Source organism: Maniola hyperantus, chromosome 11 (assembly GCF_902806685.2).
Source record: "Maniola hyperantus chromosome 11, iAphHyp1.2, whole genome shotgun sequence".
Lineage (NCBI taxonomy): Eukaryota > Metazoa > Arthropoda > Insecta > Lepidoptera > Nymphalidae > Maniola > Maniola hyperantus.
Window position 1 is genome coordinate 2262013 of NC_048546.1, and position 26187 is coordinate 2288199.

The following is a 26187-nucleotide window of genomic DNA, read 5'->3' on the forward strand; positions in this document are numbered from 1 at the left end:
TGAGCTATTGTCGGGAGTTGGAGGTCTCTGTGGAGGTCCACGTTGCGCATGTACCACGGGGAGCCAGTGGCCGTACGCATAAACTTATTCTGTAGGACTTGGAGAGGTTTGAGAGAGGAGGGCGGCAGGTGTGCAAATGCAACACAGGCATAAGACATTATTGGGCGGATGCACGTTTTGTATAGCGTGACTTTATGTCGAAGTGACATTTTGCTCTTTGCGCAAATCATGGGGTAAAGACGGGAGAGCACATACGCTGCGTTCTTGCGGACTCTACGAATGTGCGCGGCGAAGCTCATCTTGTCATCAAAGGTTACACCCAAGTACTTGGTATTAGTTTGCCAGGGAATGGGGCGGTCGTAAAGAGTTATTTCAGTCTGTCGAAGTTTGTATTGTGATTTCCTTTTGGACTTTTGAAAGAGCACTGCTGCGCTTTTCTCCGGGTTAACCTCTATCCTCCAAAGGCGGAACCAGTGGCCTAGGCTACTGACTGCCTTTTGGAGTCGAGCTTTAACGTTCCGGTAGTTTAAGTCGGAGCTGTATAGAGCGGTGTCATCCGCGAACTGGGCTATATGAACATGAGGGGATCTGGGAATGTCGCTGGTGTACAGCGCGTACAAAAGTGGCGAGAGCAGGGAGCCCTGAGGGACTCCTGCTCGAAGAGGTCTTGGGGAGGATAGGGTTCCATCCAGACGGTAGCGGAAAGTTCGATTGGTGAGAAATTCTCGTAGTAAACGTACGAGTCTTTCGGGCACGCCTAGATGGTAAAGCTTGTAGATCAAGCCGGCGTGCCACACCTTGTCGAAGGCTTTGGCTACATCGAAGAAGAGGGCTCCCGTTGGGATACCTCTCGTTTTGAATCGGTTGAAACCGAGAAGGATGTGCTCCGTGAGGCGGTGCACTTGATGAACACATGAGTGTCTGGTTCGAAAGCCAAATTGCTCGTCGTTGAGGAGGTTTTTCTCCTCTACGACGGACCTAAGTCGGTTAAGGATGACTTTCTCATACACCTTGCCAAGGGTGTTGAGCAAACTAATGGGGCGGTAGCTAGTAGGGAGGTTCCTAGGTTTCCCTGGCTTGGGGATGCCTATAACGGTAGCTTCTTTCCACCTGTCAGGGAAGGAGCATCCCGCCATGAGGGTGTTGAAAATGACAACCAGGAGGTTGATTAATACGTCGGGGAGTAACTTTAGAGTTTTGTTATTAATAGAGTCGGGGCCTGGGGCTTTTTTGGCGTGAAATTCTTTGATAATTTGACGAACTTCGCCGCTATTCGTCGGGAGGATTGGATCGCCACCTGGGGCGGAAGAGAAGATAGATGCTAGTTTGTTTTCGACTAGTTCTATATGGGACTTGTCTACAGAGATGGTGCTCGGGGAGCATTGGGCTTCTAAGCTATCGGCCAAGCATTCGGCCTTATCGACATCTTCAAAGGCGGGCGGTTGATTGGGACGTAAAAGCGGAGGAGTGGCCGAGACAGGGTCGGCTTTGAGAGCTCTCGCCAGGCTGTAGTAGGCTACATGCGATGGCTTGAGCTCACTCAGCTTCCTGTCCCATTGTTCGTCGCGGAGTTCGGCAAGGCGAGCCTTTACCTCCCTCTGGGCTCTCCAGAGTTCTCTCCGGTTGTCGGCGTTAGGACATGCGTCATGGGCTCTACGTTTAGCGTTTTTGATTGTGATGAGCTCTCTGGCGTCGTCCGGCAACTGTCGACGGGTGAAACCGTTCGGCATCTGTCGGGAGCAGGCGCTTAGAGCATCGCGGATGTGATTAGTAAGGTGCAGTGAGGCTGCATGCGCTTCATCTAGACTACCTATAATGTCAGGAATTTGAGAGATGTGCACTGAGTCTATAGACTTAAGATGCTCTGAGAGCTTCTTGAAATCAATGACTGTTTTGGTCGGGGGGGCCGCGGTGGGCGGGGGTCCTAGCCGCATTAGGACGGGACGGTGGTCTGACCCTAGCTCGGACAGCACCTCCAAAGGACTCACCTGAAGGGCGATGTTCTTTAGAAGAGCTATATCGAGTATGTCCGGTCTGTCTGTTGAATTGTCGGTCATTGGATAACGAGTCGGTGTGTCAGGGGCTATAACTATGAAGTTAAGATCGGGGCGGTGCGTCAGTCTTTCGAGTTGGCGTCCTCGTGAGTTCGGGGAGCGGCAATTCCAACTTTGATGTTTGGCGTTAAGGTCTCCGGCCACGATAACGGAGTCTCCTAATGAGAGAAGTGCGCGGATGTCACTTTCTAACAGATCTTTCGAGGGAGAGAGATAGACGGATGCTAGTATGACCGACGGATGGCCAGTCATACTCACCTGACATATGGACGCTTCCATATTGGTTAGTTGTGGAGGATCGAGAGGAGTGCAGTGAAGAGCCCTTCTGTAGTATATAGCAGTGCCACCCTTTGCAGTGGCCCTGTCGTTTCTGACAATATTAAAATTGGCAATTCTGGGATTACTTCTACTAGGTTTCAAGAAGGTCTCTTGCACTAGGAGAATGTCGGTTTGATGTGCACATACAAACTCGCGGACTTCGTCCATTTGGTCGATAAGGCCGTTCGCGTTGTAAAACGCGACCACTAAGGAGTGAGGTTTTAATCTACCTTTGGTTGTACTATCCATTATAGGTTTTTAAGGTTATTTATGGAGATGAGTAGACCCAAGTGTTGGGTAATGGCTGTTTTGGGATCTTCCCTGAAGGTCCGGGCGAAAATTTCCATCTCCACTATGTCAATAGAGGCGAGGACGGTTTCTATTAATTTGAGATTATCCGCAGCGTTTGCCGCTGCGGATGTATGGAGCGGTTGCTCTGGCTGGGGCTGGGGCTTAGGCGTAGACGCGGAAGCCTTGGCCGGGGCTGGTTGGGCGGGCTTGGCCGGGGCTGGTTGGGCGGGCTTGGCCGGGGGTGCCTGGGTGGGCTTGGGCGCAGGAGGGTTAGTCCTGGGAAGGGGTTTGTCCCATGCGTTGGTGGCCGGAGCCGGCGCAGGGACGAATTTTTGGGTGGGTTGGGGAGCTGCAGTAGGTTTGCGGCCGGCCGGTTTGACCCTTCGCTTTTGCTCCTTGGGGGCTTTAGGGCATCCGCGATAGTTCGCGGTATGCCCTTGAGACCTGCAAAGAACACAGCTCGGGGGCTCCTCGGTTGGTTGCTTCCTGGGGCAGTCGGAGGTGCCGTGGTCCCCTAGGCACTTTACGCACCTAGGGTGGGCGAAACAATTCCTTGCGGAATGGCCGTACATCTGGCAGCGATGGCATTGGCCCATCCTGCCGCGGTTACGGGGGGGCTCTATTTTGAGGCCAGTAAGGCGACACACTGAGGTTATATTATTAACTTTTTTACCCGCGGGGGAAAGTTCTAAAGTTACGAGCACCATCTCGTAAGGGACTTTGGTTCTAGGATGATACATCCTGTGAACCTCCAGGACTGGCAGCTCCTGGGAAAGGAGGTCTGTCTTGATGAGCTCTGTATCGAGCTCCTTCGGAAGGCCGCGAATGACTACGCGTAGAACGCGTTCGTCGGGAAGAGCGTAGGTATGGAACCCTACATTCTCTTGACGGAGAGTCTTGGTGAGGAGGCGATGGTCGCCTGAAGTCGGACATTGGACTTTGATTCCAATGGCGGTCGAGCGGGCACTCGTGAACGAGATGCCCCGCTGGTCTAACAGTGGCAAGATGCGCTGCCAGCTGAGTTTTTCCCTAATAAAAAGGGGAGGGACCTTTTCCCTTGGCGAATCCTCCATGGGGGAGTCTTCCGACTCCTCCTCGGGGGTTGCCTGGGAGGTTGTGGGTTGAGTACCGGGCCCTGAGGGGGCTGCAACGCCCACCTTTTTAGGTGGGTTTGCGTGGGACTTGGAGGCCTTCAGCTTTCGCTTCTGGGCCTTCGTTTGCACCGTCGTGAATTCCTCTGTTTCAGAGGAGGCTGGGGACGTTTCGGAGTGAGGCTCCTTAACGTCGGTCGGTATAGGTTTTGGGGCTGAAGGCCCAGGTTGGGTCTTGGAGTGAGGCTCCTTGTCAATCAATGTCGAGTCCGAGTCGTCCTCCATGGTCATAGCCGAGAGAGGAGATTCCGGTGGTATGTCGAAGCGCGTAGGCTTCCGGGACGGGTCGACCTTAAATTTATTGAGGTAGCTTGGGTTTCGGGTCGTGAGATCGGCCAAAAGGGCACTCAAGTCTACGTCATTGTAGAATGTCTGGGGAAAAAAGGTGCCCTGATGGGGCCCGGGAGCGGGGTGGTCGGGTTGGTTGGGGCCCATAGTGGACCCGGTGGCTCAAAGGTCCCCCCTGCCTAGGCAGGGAGGTGAGTACCTAAGGTGTGACCCTAATGTGAGTCCCCGCCCTTTGGTGACGGGGGTGTGGACCTATGCTGCGCTTAGACTAGTGTACTCACGGAACCTGGATCCTAGAACTACACTAATACTACACACAACGCAGGAACAATCCGATGGCACTGATGATCCAAGGGCACTTGCACTTGAAACACAGGGGCGAACACGCGCGGGGGGGCTCGAGTCGGAGAGCGCATGTACAGACGTCCGCACGGGGCGGATGCCGAACACGGAATGCTCGATCTAAAAGCGCGACCCACTGCTTAGTATTAATTTATATGGAGCACTAAACAAATCCCGCGACCGCGTCGCGTGACCGGTGGGCGGGGCCAGAGAGCACCGTGGCGACCGCGACCCGGTCGTTCCGGAGCCAGTGCCGTCGCGCGACGCAGGCGAGAAGCACATCAAAATGGCAAATATTTTCGGAACTTTTCTTCTTTATAAATTAAATGTCGTTTTATGAGTATTTGAAAGCAACCCTCTTCTTCTCGCGATGTGAAAATTGAGTCGATCTTCACCCTTTTCTCCGGAGGCATAGATAATAACATGATAAGATTATCATCATCTTCCTCATCCTCCAATAGCTGTTGAATAACTTTTTTCGCTCCGGAGAAATTGTCCGACATATCGTACTACAATAGAGCACAACCGTTACACATAAAAACTGCGGGAAGTCGCGGTCGCTGACATCCGAAAGCTAGGGGTCGCCTTGCGACAGGCGACCATGGTCGCGTAGTCGCTGGTCGCAGTCGCTCGTCGCGGTCGCCGAAGAACCGAGTGCTACCTTTATGCTAATAAAGATTAAATACACAGTAATTATATTATTACGTGATTAAATCTCGTAAAACTTCTGAAAAAATACGAAAATTGTCCAACATCTCTGCATATAAAACAAAGTCATTTCCCGCCGTCTGTCCCTCTGTACACTTCACAACGGATTGGAGTGATTCAAGAGGAAGGTTTATAATACGTGCCTATATGTATAATTATGTAAATAGTTTAATATTCATCAAAAGAAAACTCTGCCGGGAATCGAACCCGGGACTTCCCACTAACAAGACCACAGCGCTTACCACTGCGCCAGGGAGGTCGTCAAATAACTCAGACATCGTTCAGTTTAAACAGAGATAAAATGGTAATACCGGAACTGGTTATTTCAAAATTTAATCAAATAAAGCAATTATTCAGCCAATAAAACCAAACAAGAATAAACTAAAATTTTATTTAATTAATTTTAAACTATAGTCAAACATTGCAGATAACTATAGAAAAATGTAGGTAGGTACTTACACGATTTTATCTTTATAGCCGTTTCTTACTTTATTTACTAGCCGTTTCTTACTTTATTTACTAGCCGTTTCTTACTTTATTTACTTTTATTTTAATTTTTACTAGCTAATGCTCGCGACTTCGTCCGCGTGGACGACACAAATTTCAAACTCCTATTTCACCCCCTTAGGGGTTGAATTATCAAAAATCCTTTCTTTGCGGATGCCTACGTCATAATAGCTATCTGTATGCCAAACAGTCCGATCTGTTCAGTAGTTTGAGCTGTGCGTTGATAGATCAGTCAGTCAGTCAGTCACCTTTTCCTTTTATAATTATTTAGATTACGTAAACTATTACGCAAGCTTTTTGTTTAACGTTATTTAAATTGTTAACTTTCTTTTAGCATGTTAAACTGTACATTAATTATGTTTATGACTATGCTAATAAGTTGCCTAATACTAGTCAGCCGTGATGGTGTAGTGGTAAATTGGCATAGCAAGCATAATCGCTTCGATTCTCGGTTTGTTTCATGCAGCAGTACGCGGCCGAAAGTAATGTACATCGGACTTAGAATGACATTTCGGCTTCGTAGGGCGTTGTCTCTGTCACTCATACCTATATGACATTTTGTTGGTCTCAACGACAGGGACAACGCTCTACAAATCTGCTATCTCCTTCTAAATGTCAATGTACATTACTTTCGGCTGCGTACCGCGACTTTCATACAAACTTCCATACCCTATTTACCCCCCTTAGGGGTGGAATTTCAAAAAATCCTTTCTTAGTGGATACCTACTCTTTACAAAGAACCGACCTTCTAAATTTCATGTGTCTAGGATCAGCGGTTTAGGCTGTGCGCAGTGCGTTGATATAATATAGGTCATCAATATCAGTCAGTCAGTCAGTCAGGACTTTGAATTTTATACGTATAGATTTGACGGAATGTTAAGATTGTTTGATTAACAAATGCTTAACAAATAAAGTTTTATGTTTGACGCGTTATGTCCGAGTCCGGTAAGGAGCCGTAAAGTAATAAAGTGAAAACATCACTTTCACTTGATTGTTTTGTGACCAATCCGTTCCGTTCCGTTACTGAGACAAGGTATGCGGTTTTGGGAGGAATCATTTGTTATCTACTAGCTGATGCCCGCAACACCGTCCGCGTCGATTTAGCAGTAGATGGTTGAATTCAAAGTGTGTCTGTCAAACCGATTTTGACATTGTTTTGTAGGTGCAAAACAGAAGTTGCATCTCGAAGACGGACCGTAGACTACTTTTTATCCCAAAAAAAACCGGCCAAGTGCGAGTCAGGATCGCGCACCGAGGGTTCCGTACTACAGTCATGTTTTTTAGTCATTTTGCACAATAAATAAAAAACTATGATGCATAAAAATAAATAAAAATCTGTTTTAGAATGTACAAGTGAAGCCCTTTCATATGATACCCCACTTGGTATATTTATCTTACTTTGGAAATTAAAAACACTAATAATTATTAGTTCATGACCACAATTTAATTTTTTTTGTGTGATGTAACCACAAATTCAGATTTTCCCCTTATGTCTGCTATTAGACCTACGTAGGTACCTGCCAAATTTCATGATTCTAGGTCAACGGGAAGTACCCTGTAGGTTTCTTGACAGACAGACAGACAATACAGACAACGAAGTGATGATCCTATAAGGTTTCTTTTTTCTCTTGAGGTTCGAACCCTAAAAATTAAAGAATCCTCATGGGATTTAAAAAAACCTAAATCTATGCGGACGAAGTTGCAGTCATTATGTAGGTAGGTAGTATAGATATTCTATGTTCTTGTCTCTTTAATCTACTAACAAATAATTTATACCTACAATTTTAAGTGAATGGCAACTTCCTTGAGAGGCCTTTTAAAAACCTTTATTTCAGTTAGTGGTCGACACACCAACAGTCAAGGCGAACGAAAAATTAAAACAGAACTTTGTGATCGAAAACAGTGCGATTCGGCTATAGCAGGTAGGTATATTACGATTACGTAGGTCACGTACGATTAATGCACGGCGTGACTTAGCGCCCGAGCGTAGCGAGTGCGTTAGATGCTTACTCAAGTCACGAGTGGTATTATTATTTCATAGCTTAGGTGACCTAAATCCGTGGACTTAAAACTTTGATTTAAGTACCTAGTCTATTTTAACTATTTTTCATGTCGTAAAAAAGTACACGGATAAACATTACTTAAGGCCCCTGCCCTTTTTTTCAACGTGAAAAAATATAAAATGGACTTCTTAAATCAAAGTCCCTACTAGCTACAATAGTCCCTACTAGCTACTATAGTCCCTACTAGCTACTATAGTCCCTACTAGCTACTATAGTCCCTACTAGGGTTACGACTCACGCAGAATTAACGGCTTTTTTAGTTTTTTAGTTAGTACTTAGTAGACGGCTGAGATATATATCTCTGCAGGATAAAGACCAAAAAAGAAACCCTTACCTACGTCCAATTCAAAATAATTTCTAACACTTTTGTGAAACTAGGCAAGTAACTAGGTCCATTAGATAGCAATAGAAGGTAGGTACTCGTATGCCTTCTGGGGATTCACAGACGTCCCAACGTCTGTGACGTTTTGTGAGTTACGTAATAATATTATGGTTCACTAGCTAGTGGCCATCGCGAATACCTGACAGTCTTGGCTGTAAAGCCTCAGATGAATGATGATGATCACTTTCAAGCGTATATTTATATAATAACTGTCCTAAAAAGGGAAAGTTATATAAGTCGGTATACAGTTGATGTTTTGATAAAAGGCATAATACAAAAATCGTTTAGTCACCTGTCAGTTCTGTAGCCGAAAGAGAAATCTAAAGTATTTTTAGTAACTTGATATAACCAAACGTGATACTATTCGACCTCCCATAACACGATGCAAGGTATGAGCTACAAGCGGGTGGATTAGCGGACGATTAAGCGGGTGAATACGGTACGAGAGATCTGGGAAATCACCGCCCTAGGTAACCCGAGAAAACCAATACCTATATTGAATGGAGTAAGTAGGACGCAGAAAGTAGCGCATAAATGTTTTATATTACTTATTTGTGCGCGCAACACGCCAAAAAATGAAATAAAAATATTCCCAGCAAAAAAATATAAACACCCGAGAACCCGAGATATATTTTGATTTGTATTTTCCGTAAGCGTATAATGGCAGAAAAAATGTTAAGTATGATAAAATTGCCTATTAATGTAACCGTGTAGTGGTGGTCATTACAAGCGTACAGATTGTAGGAACAGTGTCTGGACTAGAGGTGTCAAATACAGGTTCATGTGTGTATCACAATATTATCACGTGTTACAGACAAATATTTAATAATTATTAACGTTACATTATTTTGTTACAAAAAAAAAATTGCTTGAACCGTGAGGCGCAAGCAGAAAAATGGGTGCAATCGATTTTCGACCTTATTGACATACGTCAGAAAACAGCATTTTAGCAATCTATGAATTATACTGAGCAAGAATATGACAAAAAACAACTTTCTCATAACCGTCAATAAGGTCGAGATTTGTTTGCACCGATTTCACCATGAGGCGCAAGCAGATAAATGGGTGCAAGCGATTTCCGACCTTATTGACATAGGGAACAACATTTTAACAATCTATGAATGATACCTACTGAACAAGAATATGACAAAAACAACTTTCTCATAACCGTCAATAAGGTCGAGAACTAGGGTATAGCTTGTATTTAACTCGATTGATTTAAATTTTAAATTTTACTCTTAATAGGTACCCAATCCATACCTTCGCGACAGGTCGAAATGGCAATCGGGGAGGGAATGCCCCGCACACCCGCACGGCCCCTGTGCTAACCCAGTGCGGGCGAGCGAGGGTGACGTGCGGGTGTGCGGGGTGTCACCCCCGCCTCATACCCCGATTGCCATCTCAACCTGTCGCGGAATACAGTACCTAGTACCTACCTATGTATGTAAAAATAAAAACAAGTAGAACGATAAAGCTATGTCAAGTAGATACCTACAATACAATAGGTAGGTAAGTTTACCTAGTTACCTATAAAAAAATCTTTTTAGTAGGTAACTACTATATTTATTATCATACATTTCTACATATTTATTATCATACGAATTATAAAATGATGATGATGATTTCTAAAAAGAACAATACCACTTCACGTACCTAACCTATTACCTATAATACTTAAATGTATGATAATACCTACACTTTGAAAAACATTTTCTCATACGATTTATAAAATGACGCAAGTATTTCCAAAAAGAACAAATCTACTATAATAGGTATTATTAACGCGCGACACAAATCTATCACAACACAAAAATGTACTTAATCTACATTATTTTGCCTAATCTACATTACAATTATTCGCATTAAATATTTATCGACACTCAAGTTCACAAATAAATAAAACTGCATTCAAAATTTATTACGAAACAAACAAAATGATAAAAATACTAGCCGCATACTCGTATCATCACAGTCAACATGTAACAGGCCAATACGAAAATTCGATGTAATAATTATTCACCGTCGAATCGCGACGATATTTGTATTCAGCTGTACCTACCTAATATATTTTATTCTAATATCGTCGCTCGGTCGCGCCGCGCGCGGCGTATCAAAGATCGAACGCCTGAGTTATTTTTTAGGAAGGATTTTCTCAAATTTTCACTACTTATTATATATTGTATTCAATTTTGTTTTAATCTAAAAACGAATATCTTGAATACATTTATATATTTAATAAATTTATTAGGTACATTATTTTTTGACACCTCTAGTCTGGACACATAAACAACTTTAGCAAAAAGCAGTGTAGTGTGAGAAAGCGGGAAACAAGGGGTGACTGATGAACCAATTGCGTGCTCCCGAGTCCAGACGCTCTCGTACAGTAGAAATTTCCTCGCACCTTCTTCGGTCTGCCAAAGAGGCTTGAAAACCGGTACAGATGTTCTATTTCATGAACACCATTCAGCCTTGGTACAGTAAATAGTAGTTGGTGTACCGATAAGAGTAAATGCATTTGTGTGCATAAGGCGTAACGTACCGCGTCGCGGTCGAGACTTGAGCACTTGAGTGTCTTGCACACTATCACAATGTAAAGGTGTGCACTGTGCACTCACACAAACACAGCCAAACCGTCTTCATGAAATTGAACATCTATACTGCGCAAGCGCATAAGAATAAACCAGCTTCAGTGTTTTAACATCAAAAATAATATCAGTGCTCAATGTTTTCATGTTAAAAAAATTAAAATCGCTCATCGCTTTTCACTTAAACCTTAATTTAAGCCTATTGCATAAACCGTCACCTTTCTCACGACCTTTCAACTTAAGTACTTTTTAATTCATATTTTAAAAACAGTTTAACTTTTTCTTATGTCTTACAGTGATTGACATTAAGTCTAAATTCGACAAGCAAAAGTACGTAAAGACTTATTATGTTGATAACGCCTTTTTCTATAGAAAATGACGAATCATCTCTGCCTATATTATTTGAATAGAAATGGAAACCGTTATGACATTACTTTCATTGAGTCTTAGAATTTTCAAAAGGGTGTCGCGTGCGCACTGACTTATCTTACGCCATATAATTTTTGTCCATCTCCTTTGTTTACATAATATTTTGTACAATCTTTACGCACCAGAGGCTTGTGGACAATATCGTATAAATGAATGCTGGCATTGATTGTTTTAGAACGGTTGTCATCAATCCGTCTGCGTGCGATAAATCCGCGAAGCAGAGCGGAACGGCCCCGTTGCGTAACAGTGCAGACCGCTTCTGTGACATTCTGCTGTAAAAGGAGATGACTTCTCGAATACAAAGGTGCAAAGCGAGAGGTGAAGGTTTCAATAAACTGTAAAGATTATAAATTAAGGGTTTTGAAGTAAGTTGTCCTATTCACAACTCGTCTCACATCACATTGGTAACTTGTCCCATTCCCATCTCATTCCATTCACAGCTCGTCCCATTCACTGCACGTCCCATTCGCAGCTCTCCCCATTCGCATCTCGATTCTCGTCCCATAGCACCAGAGGCTGGTAAATAATCTAAATATTTAAAAGGAAAAGGTGACTGACTGACTGACTGACTGATCTATCAACGCACGGCTCAAACTACTGGACGGATCGTGCTGAAATTTGGCATTCAGATAGCTATTATGACGTATAGGCAACCGCTAAGAAAGAATTTTTGTGCAGACCGTCTTCTGTGACATTCTGCTGTAAAATAAAGATGCCTTCTCCGATATAAAGGTGCAAAACGAGAAACTACGGGATATTATTTTATAGTCCGGTCAATATTGGTGTTGACTGTAAGTAGTTTTTAGAGGAAAAATTGGTACGAATGTTTGGAACGCCGATATTGACTGGGCTAAGTATAATATAATTTATATCCCATAGTTAGAAATAAGCTTAAATTATACTAATAAATAATATTAATATAAGTCCCGCAAATTACTATTGCTCTGGAACCATGTCTCATTAACATCGAAATGACGTCATTTTCACGTCATCTGACGTATATTTAAGTAAAAATATACCATCAGCTCGAAACTTCAGTCTAGTGCTGACGTCACTAAATTGGCGGCCACGCTTATTAGCAATTTGCGGGACTAATTAGGATATACCGAATTAAATTTTTAATATGTAGATAGGTATTCAAAATAATTGCGGAACCGGCAGGAATTGAACTTGCAGCCCTCTGGCTATGGCGGCAACAACAGTATCAAAACACTGCCGCTGACAATCAAGCTGCAAATACTGCATAGTAACAAAATCTGAATTTTAATATATGTTACGTGCTCGACATAATATTATTATGGAATGCGTGAAACAAAACATGAAATAGTAAGCCTCAGGTCTGTGATAGATCGGTAATACAGTAGGTAGGTATCGGGGTCGAGGTTTCGCAAGCCATTTCTCACGCGTAGTCGAACTACACTTGTTTTACTGGCATTAATCACGTCTCGCAAGTTACACCTGACTTCTATGCTTCTATTCTTGACAAATACTAAATACATGAAGTTACAGCAACAGGTAGTAGTGAATCGGTCCAGGCATCTTCTAGTAATCGGGGAATATACCTATCTATTACATAAAAAAACAAAGATTCCGACGAATTGAGAACCAACCAATTGTCGTACCAAACAAAAAAAGAATCATCAAAATCTAAATATATAAAAGCAAAAGGTGACTGACTGACTGACTGACTGATCTATCAACGCACAGCTCAAACTACTGGACGGATCGGGCTGAAATTTGGCATGCGGATAGCTATTATGACGTAGGCATCCGCTAAATAAATAAATAAATAAATAAAATAAAATGTTTTTATTTTGACCAACAAGGATCATATTGGTGTTAGTAATTACACGAAACTTAAACCTAATTGTTAGTAATTATTAATATTAGTGTTAGTAATTACACGAAACTTAAACCTATTTGTTAGTAAAAAATCTATAACTATTTAAATTAGGACAGGATCGATTTGCCAGCATGTGAATCATACAACAGTGATTCAAGTACTGGCAGTCGATTCTGTCAGAAAATACCTTCAGGAGGCTAAGAAAGGATTTTTGAAAATTCAACCCCTAAGGGGGTGAAATAGGGGTTTGAAATTTGGGTAGTCCACGCGGACGAAGTCGCGAGCATAAGCTAGTCAGTTTATATTTGGCGGAGAAATCGCGTAACAAACATACAAAAAAACATACATTTCAATTGAGAACCTCCTCCTTTTTTAAAGTTGGTTAAAAATATGCTATGCCTGGTTAAAAACCTACTGTTCACTAAGCTATTACGCTGCTCGCCAGCAATTTACGCTTATCTGTTGAGGAGTTCCATTATCCATCTTCTAAGATATTCATCAGATCTTTACCAAATTTATATGGCACATGTTAAACGACTAATATTCCCCTTTCCTCTCCAACTAAGCGTTAAGCTTGTGCTAGGAGTAGGTACGACAATAGTGCAACGGGCGGGGTTTGAACCGTCGACCTTTCGGTTTTCAGTCCACTGCTTACCCGTTGAGCTATTGAGGCTTTTTAATTACTTTGGAAATATTATGTACCCTTTCAAAACAAAACCAAAAATCCAAATCAGTCCAGGCGTCTCCGAGTAATCGGGGAAGATACATAAAAAAAAAGATTCCGACGAAATGAGAACCTCCTCCTTTTTTGAAGTCGGTTAAAAAATATCGCATCGGAAGTGATGCCAGTTCAGTTTGGAAAATTCAAACAAGTTTTAAAAACCTATTTCCTTCAAATTATTCCTAAAGATTATGTAAATTTTTCCAATTAGGTAAATACTATTTAAGTCATTGCGATATTAGTGACATACGAAATAAAGGATATTGCTACACAATCTCCAGTAGCCGCAAAGTGGTTTTAAATTTAAGGCCAAGCTATTTGAAAAATTTGATACTAAATATAAAATTGCTTAACTGCAAGTTTTAAATAAGCTAGACGAGTTTATGTTTCCGTTGGTTATATTTTGATGCATTCAACTTGTGTGCACTTAGTTGCAATAGGGTCTTGGTAATAAAATGTTTGTAATTAATTGTATGGCAGTCGTGGCTCGAATAGTTTAAAAAATAAACATGATTTTTATTTATTTTTACCATGAACGTCACGTGGTCACGCTGTACGGAAGGTGATTACTAATTAGTGACGTCACAACTACGCCTCGTTACGTCGGGTATCATATTATGAAAGGGATTCCTATGCATTCTAGAAGAGATTTTCATTTATTTTTATGCATAATAGGCTTTGATTTATCGTGCAAAATGTCGAAAAATACGACTGTAGTACGGAACCCTCGGTGCGCGAGCCTGACTCGCACTTGGCCGGTTTTTTTAATCAGGTATAAGTTAGCCCTTGACTGCAATCTCACCTGGTGGTAAGTGATGATGCGCCATCAGGCATGCATTATGCAACGGGCTAACCTGGAGGGGGTATGCCAGTTTTTTTTATGAAACCCGCACCCGGAATGCTAAATCGCTCGGCGGCACGGCTTTGCCGGTAGGGTGGTATCTAGCCACGGCCAAAGCCTCCCACCAGACCATACCAGAGATTTAAAAATTATAAAATTCCATTCCACTACCGGAAATCGAACGAGGAACCTCCCACTAATAGAATAGAATAGAATATAATGTTTTTTTATTCATGTAAACCTTTTACAAGTACTTATGAATAGTCAGGTAGTTTTAATTTACCACTGGTTCGGAATGCCGTTCCTACCGAGAAGAACCAGCAAGAAACTCGGCGGTTGCTCTTTTTAATTTTTCAATTTACAATGTTATTATACCGTACTATACAAGCCATTGCAGCCCCGTGCATTGCTGGAGCGAGTCAAATCCAAGCTTTTTTATCGTTTACATAGTCTGCGACTGTATAATATGCTTTTTTTAGGAGCATACTTTTAACACATTTTTTAAACTTGTGTAAAGGCAATAAGACCACAGCGCTTACCACTGCGCCTGGGAGGTCGTCAAAACTCCAATAATACTACAGTTTTACGATATTACGATTACTTAGTTATATTTTAATAGGTAGGCGCGATATCGTGATATTAAGAACTCTATTAATTGGTGCGCTGAATATTTCGAAAGATTAATTTGTTACGAATAAATTAGATGCAATAAAAGTACCTAGCACCATTGATGAAATTGAAAGCTTTAGAAACGATTCGATTTTGCAATAGGTACTATGTACGTACGCAGATCGAGATGGCAACCGGGGACGGAACGCCCCGCACACCTGTACAGCCCCCGCGATAACCCGCAGGGCGATTGTCTAAAACCTGCATCAATCATTATTACAATCTCAATTGTTCTGATTGGCTGAATTTGTGCGATTCTTGCTGCAACAATGCATTGTGGCCAATAGTGAGCGAGCATTAACCAATCAGAGATGATTGCGATCGTGACATTGTAGCTGTCAAACAACCGCGGTAGGGCCACCGGTGCGGGCGAGCGCGGGCGACTTGCGGGTGTGCGGGGCGTCCCCCCGCCTCATATCCCGATTGCCATCTAAACCTGTCGTTTACTATAAGTATGTCCACATAAGCTGTGATAGCCTAGTAGGACATCCGCCTCCTAATCGGAGGTCAGGTTCGATCCCGGGCACGCACCTCAACTTTTTGGCCAACTGCGGATTGCCAGACTTCCCACACCTGTGAGAACAATAAGGAGAACTCCTCCCATGCAGGTTTTCTCGCGATGTTTTCCTTTACCGTTTAATTGATTAAAACGAAGATATCTCCGAAAATTTAGTACCCGGGATCGAATCCCGGACCACCCGAATAGGAAGCCGACGACGTCTTAGACACTGAGGTGTAGATGGAGAAAAAAAAAAGCTCTTATATGGAGATATCTGTTTCTTTTGAACGTACATGACGTTTAAAATAAAGTCTAGAAAATGTTGCCAGATTTAAATATGATACAAAAAATCTGTCAAGCGCGAGTCCGATTCGCACACGAAGGGTTCCGTACCACATCGTACAAGATTATGTTACTTTTAATATTTTTTTTGATATTTTTTTATTATTTGTTGTTATAGCGGCAATAGACATACGTATTGTGAAAAGCTCTATACTTACCTCTTACAGTTCATGAGATACAGCCCGCTGGCAGGCCTTGGGATACGGAACCCTAAAAAGCTCGTTAATTCACCATACCTTTACCGGCATTTAACCGGAAGCAAACACAAATCCCGGATGTTAAAACACACCAGTTTGTTTGGTGTTATGTAAAACCAAATTACCCATGTAATGGTTTGATAGCTTTCACAACACTACATCAATTTATTGACATTTTTGCTTGTAATGCAATGATAGTGTTTGAGAATTTCTATAGGTGTTTATTTTCTTTCTTACTGGGTATAGGCACTAGGCACCTATTAATTAGTTAATGTCCACGGAGTTCGTCTAAGATGGTCTAAGTGTAGAAGACTAAGACACACTTGCCGAAAGTACGGCACCGAAGTTTCGGTTCAATACGCTCGAAATGTTTATTAAGTAACCTATGACATCTACTGAATTTCGGATGCGTTCGGCGTAGCGCCGTAAGTACCTTCAGTTGAGCGATTACTTCAGCTAGAACACATTCAATGTACTTTGCGTAACAAGCGACACGTTACGCGACCGAAAGTTCGGCGCGTGTACTTCTTCTAAGCCCTCTATAATAGCCAATTATTGTAATAAAATCTATCTTTCTTTCTTCTGACTTTCTTTTGACAGCGGTGAAGTTTGGAAGCCTTCAGATGTAGGTCAGGTATAGTACAAGACAGGTTAGCCCGCTATCATCTTAGACTGCATCATCACTTACCATCAGGTGAGATTGCAGTCAAGGGCTAACTTGTATCTGAATAAAAAAAAAAATTTAAAAAAAGACAGGTCGAATTGGCCATCGTCAGGGAGGGAACGCCCCGCAAACCCATACAGTCCCCGTGCTAACCCGCGGTGCGGGTGGCGCGGGTGACGAGCGTGTGTGTCCCTGCCCTCAGACCCCCATTCCTATCTTGACTTGTCGACGTTCGGATTAAGGTTTTTAAAAAACCAGTGGTAAGTACCTACCTAGTTACTTTTTTGGGATAAAAAGTATACAATGTTCGTCGCAGGATGCAAACTATATCCTTGTCAAATTTTGTGGAAATCGATTCAGCGGCTAACCTAAACTTTATATAAGATTCTTCAAAATTAATTACAATAGAATACTTACCCACCAATACCAGGTTTCATAGAGCTTATCTAAACAATGTAACCTTTCTGGTTGATCTTTAAAAAACAAAGACATAAGGTAGGTTTATTTATTTGTAATCTATGGATCGCGAGCGACCACCGAAAGTGAAAGTCACTTACCTCGAAATTGCCACGGTCTCGCACAACCATCACTTTTTTGAAGAAAATCTGCGGCATAATGTCACCTTTGACCTTTGCACTTTGCTTTAAAAAAAATTAATTCATCTTTCGATGTTTTTTTTTTTTCAATCAACTGTCACTTTTCAGGCAGAACACAACAATGTCACGGCCACACTAAAGTTGTTTGTAAATGTGATTTTTGGCGCGAATTTCAATTTATATTTCACACAGATAAATAATTAGCACTGTTTTGAAATAGTTGCACAGATGTTAAAACTTTAAAAAAAATTGGGTGTATTTTTTTATTTTAATTTTTATTCTTCCAATAAAATTTCCCGGCAAATATTTAAGTTAAAGTACAGAACTTTGCGTTCTAACTCTGTGCAGTGAACTAAGCAGCCAAACCAGTATAATGTTTATAAGTATGAAACATTGACTTGCACGAGAACTGCCTGTCGCAATGGTTGATTTCCTTCAACTTTTTAGTCACTATCACCTGGAAATAGGGTTTAAAATAGCTCGGCTATTGCAAAATATACATTGATTACCATTTGGCCTACGTACAGTGCAATATACCTAGGTACTGGCTATGTGGTTTGAGATCCAATCTTGATTAATTTACTTGTAGCGAGTGGGTACCTTATTTTCCGCTTTAATAAGTTTGTTGCGTCCCTTTCCTTATTTAGCTTTGATCAGATCTTTTTGATAGCCAGAAACCACCTTAAATCAGGATTATTGTAGGTTAGTAGGTAGTTAGAACCTGCCTACGTAAGCATAATTAGTAGGCACAGTATATCTATATAATAGCATTGCAGCACACGAGTAGATATTATAGACCAGAGGGGAAGCTTCACACTAGCTCACGCACACCACGACGTGCCACGGACGCTCCCTGCCGCGCCGCCCAGTTTGGCGGCAAACGGAGCGTCCGTGACACGTCGTGGTGTGCGTGAGCTGCGCTAGAGTGAGTCAACCTACAGCCAGCCTTTAGTATGAAGCTTCCCCTCTGGTCTATATATCTACTCGTGTGATTGCAGTTGGCCACGTTTCTTCCGGGGTGGTATGTATGTGGGACTCACTGACCCACCAGAATACCCACTAAACCCCAGCGGACCCGTGGAGTGACCTCTATCCATAGTCATCATCATTATGATCAACCCATCGCCCGTTCACTACAGAGTGAGAAGGGTTATGGCCATAATCTACCACGCAGGCCAAGTGCGGATTGGCAGACTTCACATACCTTTGAAAACATTATGGGGAACTCTCAGGCATACACATTTCAAAATGTCTAATTGTTTATTTTGAATAGGTACCTTAAAATAATAATAACACAATTCTATTAAATAAACTTAAATCTAAATTAAAAGTAGTTAAAAATATTAAAATAAAACATACAAACTTGAATAAACCTTACCAACTTAAAATTAAACGTCGTCAAAAAGTCCGCCCCTGGTTGCCCCTGGGCCAAAGGTGCCCATTAAGCTGGCACTATTGCCACGCTGAATGGCGATGGACCACCTTTGGACCAGGTAGGCCCCAGAGCGCGGATCGCAACCTCTTTCCCTTAGACGACGGCCGATGTCAGGCATACAGGTTTCCTCTTAAAACGCACATAACTCCGAAAAGTTTGAGGTGCGTGCCCGGGATCGAACCCCCGACCTCCGACTAAGAGGCAGACGTCCTAACCACTAGGCTGTCACAGCTCAACGATATTAATATTAGTTATTTTAATACCCGACTGCGGCGAAGCCCAAAGGAGAGTTATGTGTTTGACCTGTACCTATACATTATGTAAGTACTATGTATGTCCGTTGACCGTTCCTCCACTCATAGCTACTCAACCGCTCAACAATCAACAATTTTTAGCTTGAATTTGTAAAAAAGACGAATCAACTAAAACCAAGACGAAGCGCGGGATAAAGCTAGGTACTTTTATAAATAACTAGCTGCCCTGGCGAACTTCGTTCCGCCTAACAGTCGATTCAAATTTTTTTAATTTTTCTCTCCGTAAGAACCATCCTCGTCCCTACTTCAAGGAATATTATAAAATAAGAATTAGCGAAATAGGTTCAGCTGTTCTCGAGACACATTTAGCGATTCATTTTTATATATAGAGAAGACTAGAGATGTTTAGATACTAAATCAATAAACAACTCTACAAAGTACATACTCAATGCCGACTGGCGAGTGGAAGCAGTAAAATTTAATCCAAATCAATTAAATGCGTCGCGACGCACTAAATAAGGGCCGGACAGACAGACAGACAGAAAATATACGATGTGGCCGCACGCTCGTTATCAATTTGTCAATATTTTAATCGATTTTATTGGTTGTGGAAACCATAATAAGGTCAATGCTAGATAAGAAGATCAACAGACTAATAAATAGATATATGTAATTATCTACTATAATTATTTAATTTATATTACCATACTCACTTACTTAGATTTGAATGAAAATTCTTACTGTATTTTGAAAAAATCATAATTTTTCATGAAAAATTACTTTCCCAACTGTTTTTTCTTTATATTTTTCGCCATTAGATTTACGAACTACTTATTACGACAGTTTTTTTTTTCAAAATCATAGAGAATTAACTCTACGAATACCTACTTTCAATCTACAGAATTATTTTTAAGGCAATTATCTTCATCATAATATAATTATTTTTAAGGCAATTATCTTCATCTATATATATAAAATTCAAAGTCCTGACTGACTGACTGACATTATATATCAACGCACTGCCTAAACCACTGGTCCTACAGACATGAAATGAGGAGGGTGTGTTCTTTGTAAAGAGTGTAGGTATGCACTAAGAAAGGATTTTTCGAAATTCTACCCCTAAGTGGGTTAAATAGGGGATGAAAATTTGTATGAAAGTCTGTCATTTTTCAAGTTATTTGCATGAAAATTGGTATTTGGATTTTCGGTCACTAATGAAGAAATACGTGTTCCAGGATTTTTGGAAATTCATCCCCCACCTCGATGTTCTAAATTCCATCCGAGCGAAGCCGGGGCGGGTCAGCTAGTCATAATATAATAGTGTCGAGGTGGATTACGTTTTATGTTTTAATAATAAAACCTACCTAAGTAGGTAGTAGGTACCTAGGTATAATAAGTATTACTGGAAGATGGTTCGTGAAAAAATGCAATACAAATGCTTGGCGTGTTGATAAAAATGAAACATTGGGTTCAGTATCGTAACTTATATAACGTTATAACTAATTGGTTCGTATCATTAATTTATGTAGATAAATATAATAAATAGCTGTACGGTGTATTTTATTTAGTACTTAGATATGATCTAATTTTAATAAATAGGAAGAGCTTCTACGCTGTAAAATTTCCTGTAAAACACAAATCACCAACGGTAGAGTTCGATATGGTAAAGCGCATATTATATATAATTAAGTAGGTATTATGTGAAATTTGCGGCAGAAAATAATGTACGTCGGCCTTTAGAATGACATTTCGGCTTTGTGGAGCGTTGTCTCTGTCACTCGTGACATTTTGACGTTTTGTCGGTCTCAACGACAGAGACAATGCTCTACAAATCCGCTATCTCCTTCTAAAGGTCGATGTTCTTTATTTTCTGACTGAGCCGCGGACTGTAGTCGTTAATGTCAAAGAACGCAATTATTCAAAGATTATGCCTAAATTATCATCATCATCAACAACTGGGCACAGGTCTTTAGTAGGGACTTCCACACGTCACGGCTCCCTGCGAGTCGTCTGATGTCGTCCGTCCACCTATGGGGGGGGGGGGGGGGGGGTCTTCCAACGCTGCTCTTTCCGGTGCGAGGTCGCCATTCCAGCACCTTAGGACCACAACGTCACTTGCACAAAAGTTTATTTCAATAAAAAATAAAATAAAAAAAAAATAAAAAAAATAAATCATTAATCTATGGCTATTCTATTCTAATAAGTAGGTAAGTCCATTACACATTTCATTAAAATGTCAAACCTTTCAAAAGTCTAGCATCCCAAGCCTTCGATTCTAAAAGCCTTGACCCCAAAGCTCACACGGATTTATATAGAATCTTGATCAATGAATCCAATTATGGGATATAATCTTATTGCTATTTATAGATTTAATTGCAATGTGACTGCGGTTTGCTGAGCGGTTCACTTGAATGCCTTATAAATAATGAACGCCTATCGTTTATTTGTGGCAAGTGGCGACCGGATAACTTTGAATGGTATATTTTTAGAAGGCAGGTAATTGCTGTACTGTACACGGCAGACGCAGTGTTTGAAGATCCCCCACTAGGTGGACGGACGACATCAGACGAGTCGCAGGGAACCGCTGGATTCAGGCGGCGCAAGACCGTGGCGTGTATAAGTCCCTACAAGAGACCTCAAAGATAGGTACTCAAAAGATACCGGCACGACGGGTGACGTCGTAGTTTGACAGCCATACAATGAACCAAAAGCTTAATTTGCTATAATCTCCTCAGGAGATGTAGACCTGAGGATGCTCCGGTGTCGGGGCGAAACGTGCGTCGAGTGTGTTTTGGGATTTGTGTGCATGTTTAGCTCTCTCGTTGTTCGGCTATGGAGCCGAACGGCTCTCTGCGACTCGTCTGATGTCGTCCGTCCACCTAGTTGGCATGGGCACCAAGCATAGCTCTCTCCGTCGCCCGTTGAGTGACTCTGAGTTTTCTTATGAGGCCCATAGTTAGCGACCATGTCTCGGATCCATATGTCATCACTGGCAAGTTGCAACACGCCCTTCCAACGCCAACACGTTCGAAGACTTTGGTCTTCAAGCACTGAGGAATTTTGGACAAGAAGACATCCCGAAGCTTCCTGAACGCTGCCCAACCGAGTTGACTATAACACATACAAAACAGGCCATCTCGTAACTAGTGAGTAGGTATGCAAATTGGCTAAATGAGGAAGCGTTTTGTCACGCAACGGCGCGCGCGGCGGCGCGCGCGCGGCCGGCTGATGTGTTCGCGAACCTGAATTCGGGGGCACTGTTTATGTTACATGGGTGAAAGTGAACACTCGCTTAGAATACCTGCCTACTTACGTGTATGGGTTTCATCTTATAGGGTTCCGTACCTCAAATGGAAAAAAGGAACCGATTTAATGAACCGGTTTTATTTTATTATTAAAGTTATCGGCCGAAATAGAAAAACCGGTTCATTCAATCGGTCATAAATCGTAATCGGTAAGTTTTACAAAAAGTTTACAAGAAACAAAAGATGCAAAATTTTACTCTCTACAATAATAGTTTTTATAATTTTTGCCCTAAAGTGGATAGTTTTCAAGATATCGGCCAAAAACTTTCCTTCAAGATTGCGATCGAAGCTCCACCTGGATCTGTCAGCATTTTGTGATTTTATGGCCAGTAAGTGACCCTTAACCTAAAAAAAAAATGGATCGGAAATTTTGACCGAAAAAAACGGCTTTATTTACTGTACTAAATTAGGTATTTAAACTTACATTTAAATCGTATCCGGTGCTCAGCCACAAATGTTTGGTGAGGAGCCCTCCAACGTACTTCCTCCTCCATCTGGTCAGCATTCCATCATTGCTCCTCCTGCGCTTAGAATGCCGGCTCACCACATATCGGTCCATTGCCCACAAAACAATTTAAAAAAAACCAGTAGGTACAACACTTCACCAAAACAAAAGACGATATCTACGCCTCACGGACGTGCTAAAACTAAATTTATTCAGATAAACAAATCATCAGCACTGAGGCACACTAATTTTACTCAAAAAAAACATAGCACGCGTAATTACTCGTAAGACGTATTCTTTTCTGAATAATTAAAAACAAATCTCTAGTCGTCGTCAGTCTGAATGTTTTGTGTTTTATTGCCGAATTTTAAATTTATTTACTAGAAAGTTTTGAGTTATCTATGTTAAACAAAATTAAGAATTTAAAAAAAATACGCTAAGTTAGAATCTTTATTCACGAATAAGTCAAATTAAAAAAGTTAGTTTAAAAATGGAATTAAACTTATCGAGCGCGCGCTTTTTCCAGGAGCGTTCTGAAATCAGAAGCGTCCTGTGGAGCCAAACGTTCACGGACAATAATATCGTTCAGAAATCACATACCTACTCTTTATTGTTACCTTATTTGTGTTACGGTATGTTGGAACGAATACATGCGCGTGATAGGAATGCAATGGGCGTATGTTTTTGATTGTCGCACCATATAAATCGGACAATAGATACTCGATATGCGACGCGTCAATGTGTCCTCCATGTTAGTAGGTAATTTTCTTAACCTAAATACCCTGATCAAGGACGTATTTTGTGTGGGAATTGGGAATTGGCAAAAGATACGTATGGGCAGAAAGTTGCTATGGGTAGGTGGTAACGGCTTATTGACGTCCCATAGGTGGGCAAAGGCCTTCTTTGTCAAGAAGTGCGAATGAAAATTAAAATATAAAAGCAATGACTTCTATGTATACATACGTGTACATAGAAGTCATTGTATAAAATCTAGGATTTGATGGTAGCCGATAGCTAGGTACCTACCTATACTGGATGTATCAAAACCGAAGACATGATAGTAGAATAATAATAATTACTGATATGATACCACAAGAAAAAACGCCTAAAAAGATATAAAAAGTCCTATATTTTGTAAAAGTTTACGATATATTGCAAATGAAACATCTGACTGACGCTAGAGGTAAACGAACGTTGCATAAGTAGGCCACTTGGAGTCAATGCCGCCTCGTAGGCGGGGGTAGGCCTGGATTAACACATAGGCTACCGTTTATCCCGGAAAATCAAAGAGTTCCCGCGGGATTTTGAAAAATGTAAATCCACGCGGACGAAGTCGCGGGCATCAGCTAGTTGTTAATAAATTATCTCTGATCTACATAATTACAAAATAAAAAACGTCGTTACTAAAAATACGGACATAGGTATGCCATTAATCACCAAAATAAATACTTAAATATTTTTAAAGCTTTGAATAAATTAAATAATTTGTCCTTCATTCATGTTCACTCTCTCGAATTAAAATATGTACCTACTTAATATGACTAGTGAAACTTGTTTGCTTTTCTATGAGTTCAATTAGCCTAAATACCCAGTGCCTGTGTAGTGTGTAGGTGCTACCACAGAATTTTAAGCAATGTAATAGAAGTGGTGTTGTCTTTGAAACCAAGACCCGGAATATACGCGAGTATACGAAAGTACCGCGCAAAACAAGTAGTTAGTCCAATCTGAAATTGCAGCATGGTGGATTGTGCAGGTCATTCAGTAAGTATTAAATACACAAGCCTGTCTGTCAAGGTTTGGGTTTGTATACTTAATGCACAGTCAACCGCCTCGTGTTCAGATTGGATTAATTATTTCGCGCACACTGTACGAATCGTTCTCCATGCAAGGTTTTGTCCGTAACGACCGCGTTGGGCGAGCGCTAGATTCGAGGAACCCATACAGATTACAGTTATAGTCATAGTAACACACTATGGTTTAGACTTTAGAGTCCATTAAAGTCCCAAGATGATGAACTGTTAAGTGGTAACTAGACAAGGCAAGTCACAAACCAATATGATCACGGGGACACGGGATCCCAATATTGAAAAAAAAATCGGTATTAAAAATAATTAAATAAGTAGGTACTTAACAAGTTATCGGTATTGAAAAATCCGGTATTCGCCCTAGTTATAATAGTACTAGATTCGTGAGTGAACGACGTATTTCTAAAGTTTTAAGCAAATACATGTTTTAAGCTCGTTTTAAATTACCAGCATCCGTTGCAGTTTTTGTTTGATTTTTATTTTCTAGCTACTCATCTCGTAGCCTATAAAATCGAGCAACACTAATCAAAATGTCAAAACCAGAAATTGACAGTGATGGTTTTCAAATTGTTTCATCGAAAAAATCTTACAAAAAGAACACTCTAGTGCCTCGCAAGGAGCAGAAATTTCGTAAAAACGAAATTAAAATAGACACTGAGAAATCGTACAGGTACTTACCCAAAATATTGGTCTACATCTTAAAATAAATTTTGAGGTTATGTGCGAAGATATTATGATCCAATATTTCTATTTTTCAGGCGAATTCAAAGTGCTGTGGATGAATTAGAGGGATCAGAATATTTGAAAAGTACCATTAAAGCTGTAAGTAATGTTTTGAAACATAAAACCATCATAGAAATCGTTTGTTTCGGCCTTGGTCATATTGGAGAGTGCAATGTTTCAAGATACCAACTAGCCTTTTTACTGTGTTTGAAAAACTGTTTTAAACCTCAAAAAGTGTCGGTCCATGACCCTATCTTCTACACAGATGAGTGTGAACTTATAAAAAAGTTTAATTTAACCCTTATTGAAGAAAATACTGAAGGCACTTACATAATAACCAATAAAGGTATTTCTTTGGTGTACTTACCACATTGCCCGAAACAGCTCACTAATAACTTCCTTTGGAGTAATTGGGGTTTGAATTTGGAAAATTGCATTCTTCTCGGCAACAGTTTCACATCAATCATAGACAGTAATTCAGATAGAATATTGGCTGAAACTGTACCATTCATAAATAGAATACATCCTATCACATATGAGGTGTCTTTAGATAACAATTTTACATACAAAGATATCTTTAATGATACTTCAATACATTACTTTTCTAAAGAAAAACTAGAGTCTCTCTCATCAGATTTTTGGATGTATAAAAATAAGCCACAGTATATAGACACTGTCGAGTTCATAACGTCTTTAATGGTTGATAAATTGACGGTATGAATTTTTTTGA

General features: G+C 41.1%; 2 protein-coding genes across 4 annotated transcripts in view; one reads left to right on the forward strand and one right to left on the reverse strand.

Annotated features, from left to right (window-relative positions):
- The window catches only part of LOC117986330 (uncharacterized), a 92838-nt gene extending 69377 nt beyond the window's left edge, over positions 1-23461 (reverse strand). The window contains exon 1 of one of the 3 annotated variants that reach the window (XM_034973160.2): positions 22909-23461. In XM_034973160.2, the coding sequence (XP_034829051.1) occupies positions 22909-23043 (135 nt within the window). In that variant the 5' untranslated portion in view covers positions 23044-23461. Of the gene's footprint in view, positions 1-17451; positions 17829-22908 lie in introns of those variants that run through there. The other 2 variants (XM_034973159.2, XM_034973161.2) reach the window with 2 other exon arrangements.
- Positions 23462-25264: 1803 nt separating this feature from the next.
- Positions 25265-26177, forward strand: LOC117986336 (SRR1-like protein). The gene is made up of 2 exons (XM_034973172.2): positions 25265-25404; positions 25493-26177. Exons 1-2 carry the CDS (start codon positions 25265-25267, stop codon positions 26175-26177), a joined length of 825 nt encoding a protein of 274 aa, XP_034829063.1.
- Positions 26178-26187: the final 10 nt, after the last annotated feature.

What these genes read in the sequence shown, in the direction of transcription:
- LOC117986336 (XM_034973172.2), top strand. Translation starts at nt 25,265, where the DNA reads ATGTCAAAACCAGAAATTGACAGTGATGGTTTTCAAATTGTTTCATCG. An exon ending in GACACTGAGAAATCGTACAG is followed by an intron (nt 25,405 to 25,492) that starts GTACTTACCCAA and finishes TCTATTTTTCAG; the next exon opens with GCGAATTCAAAGTGCTGTGG.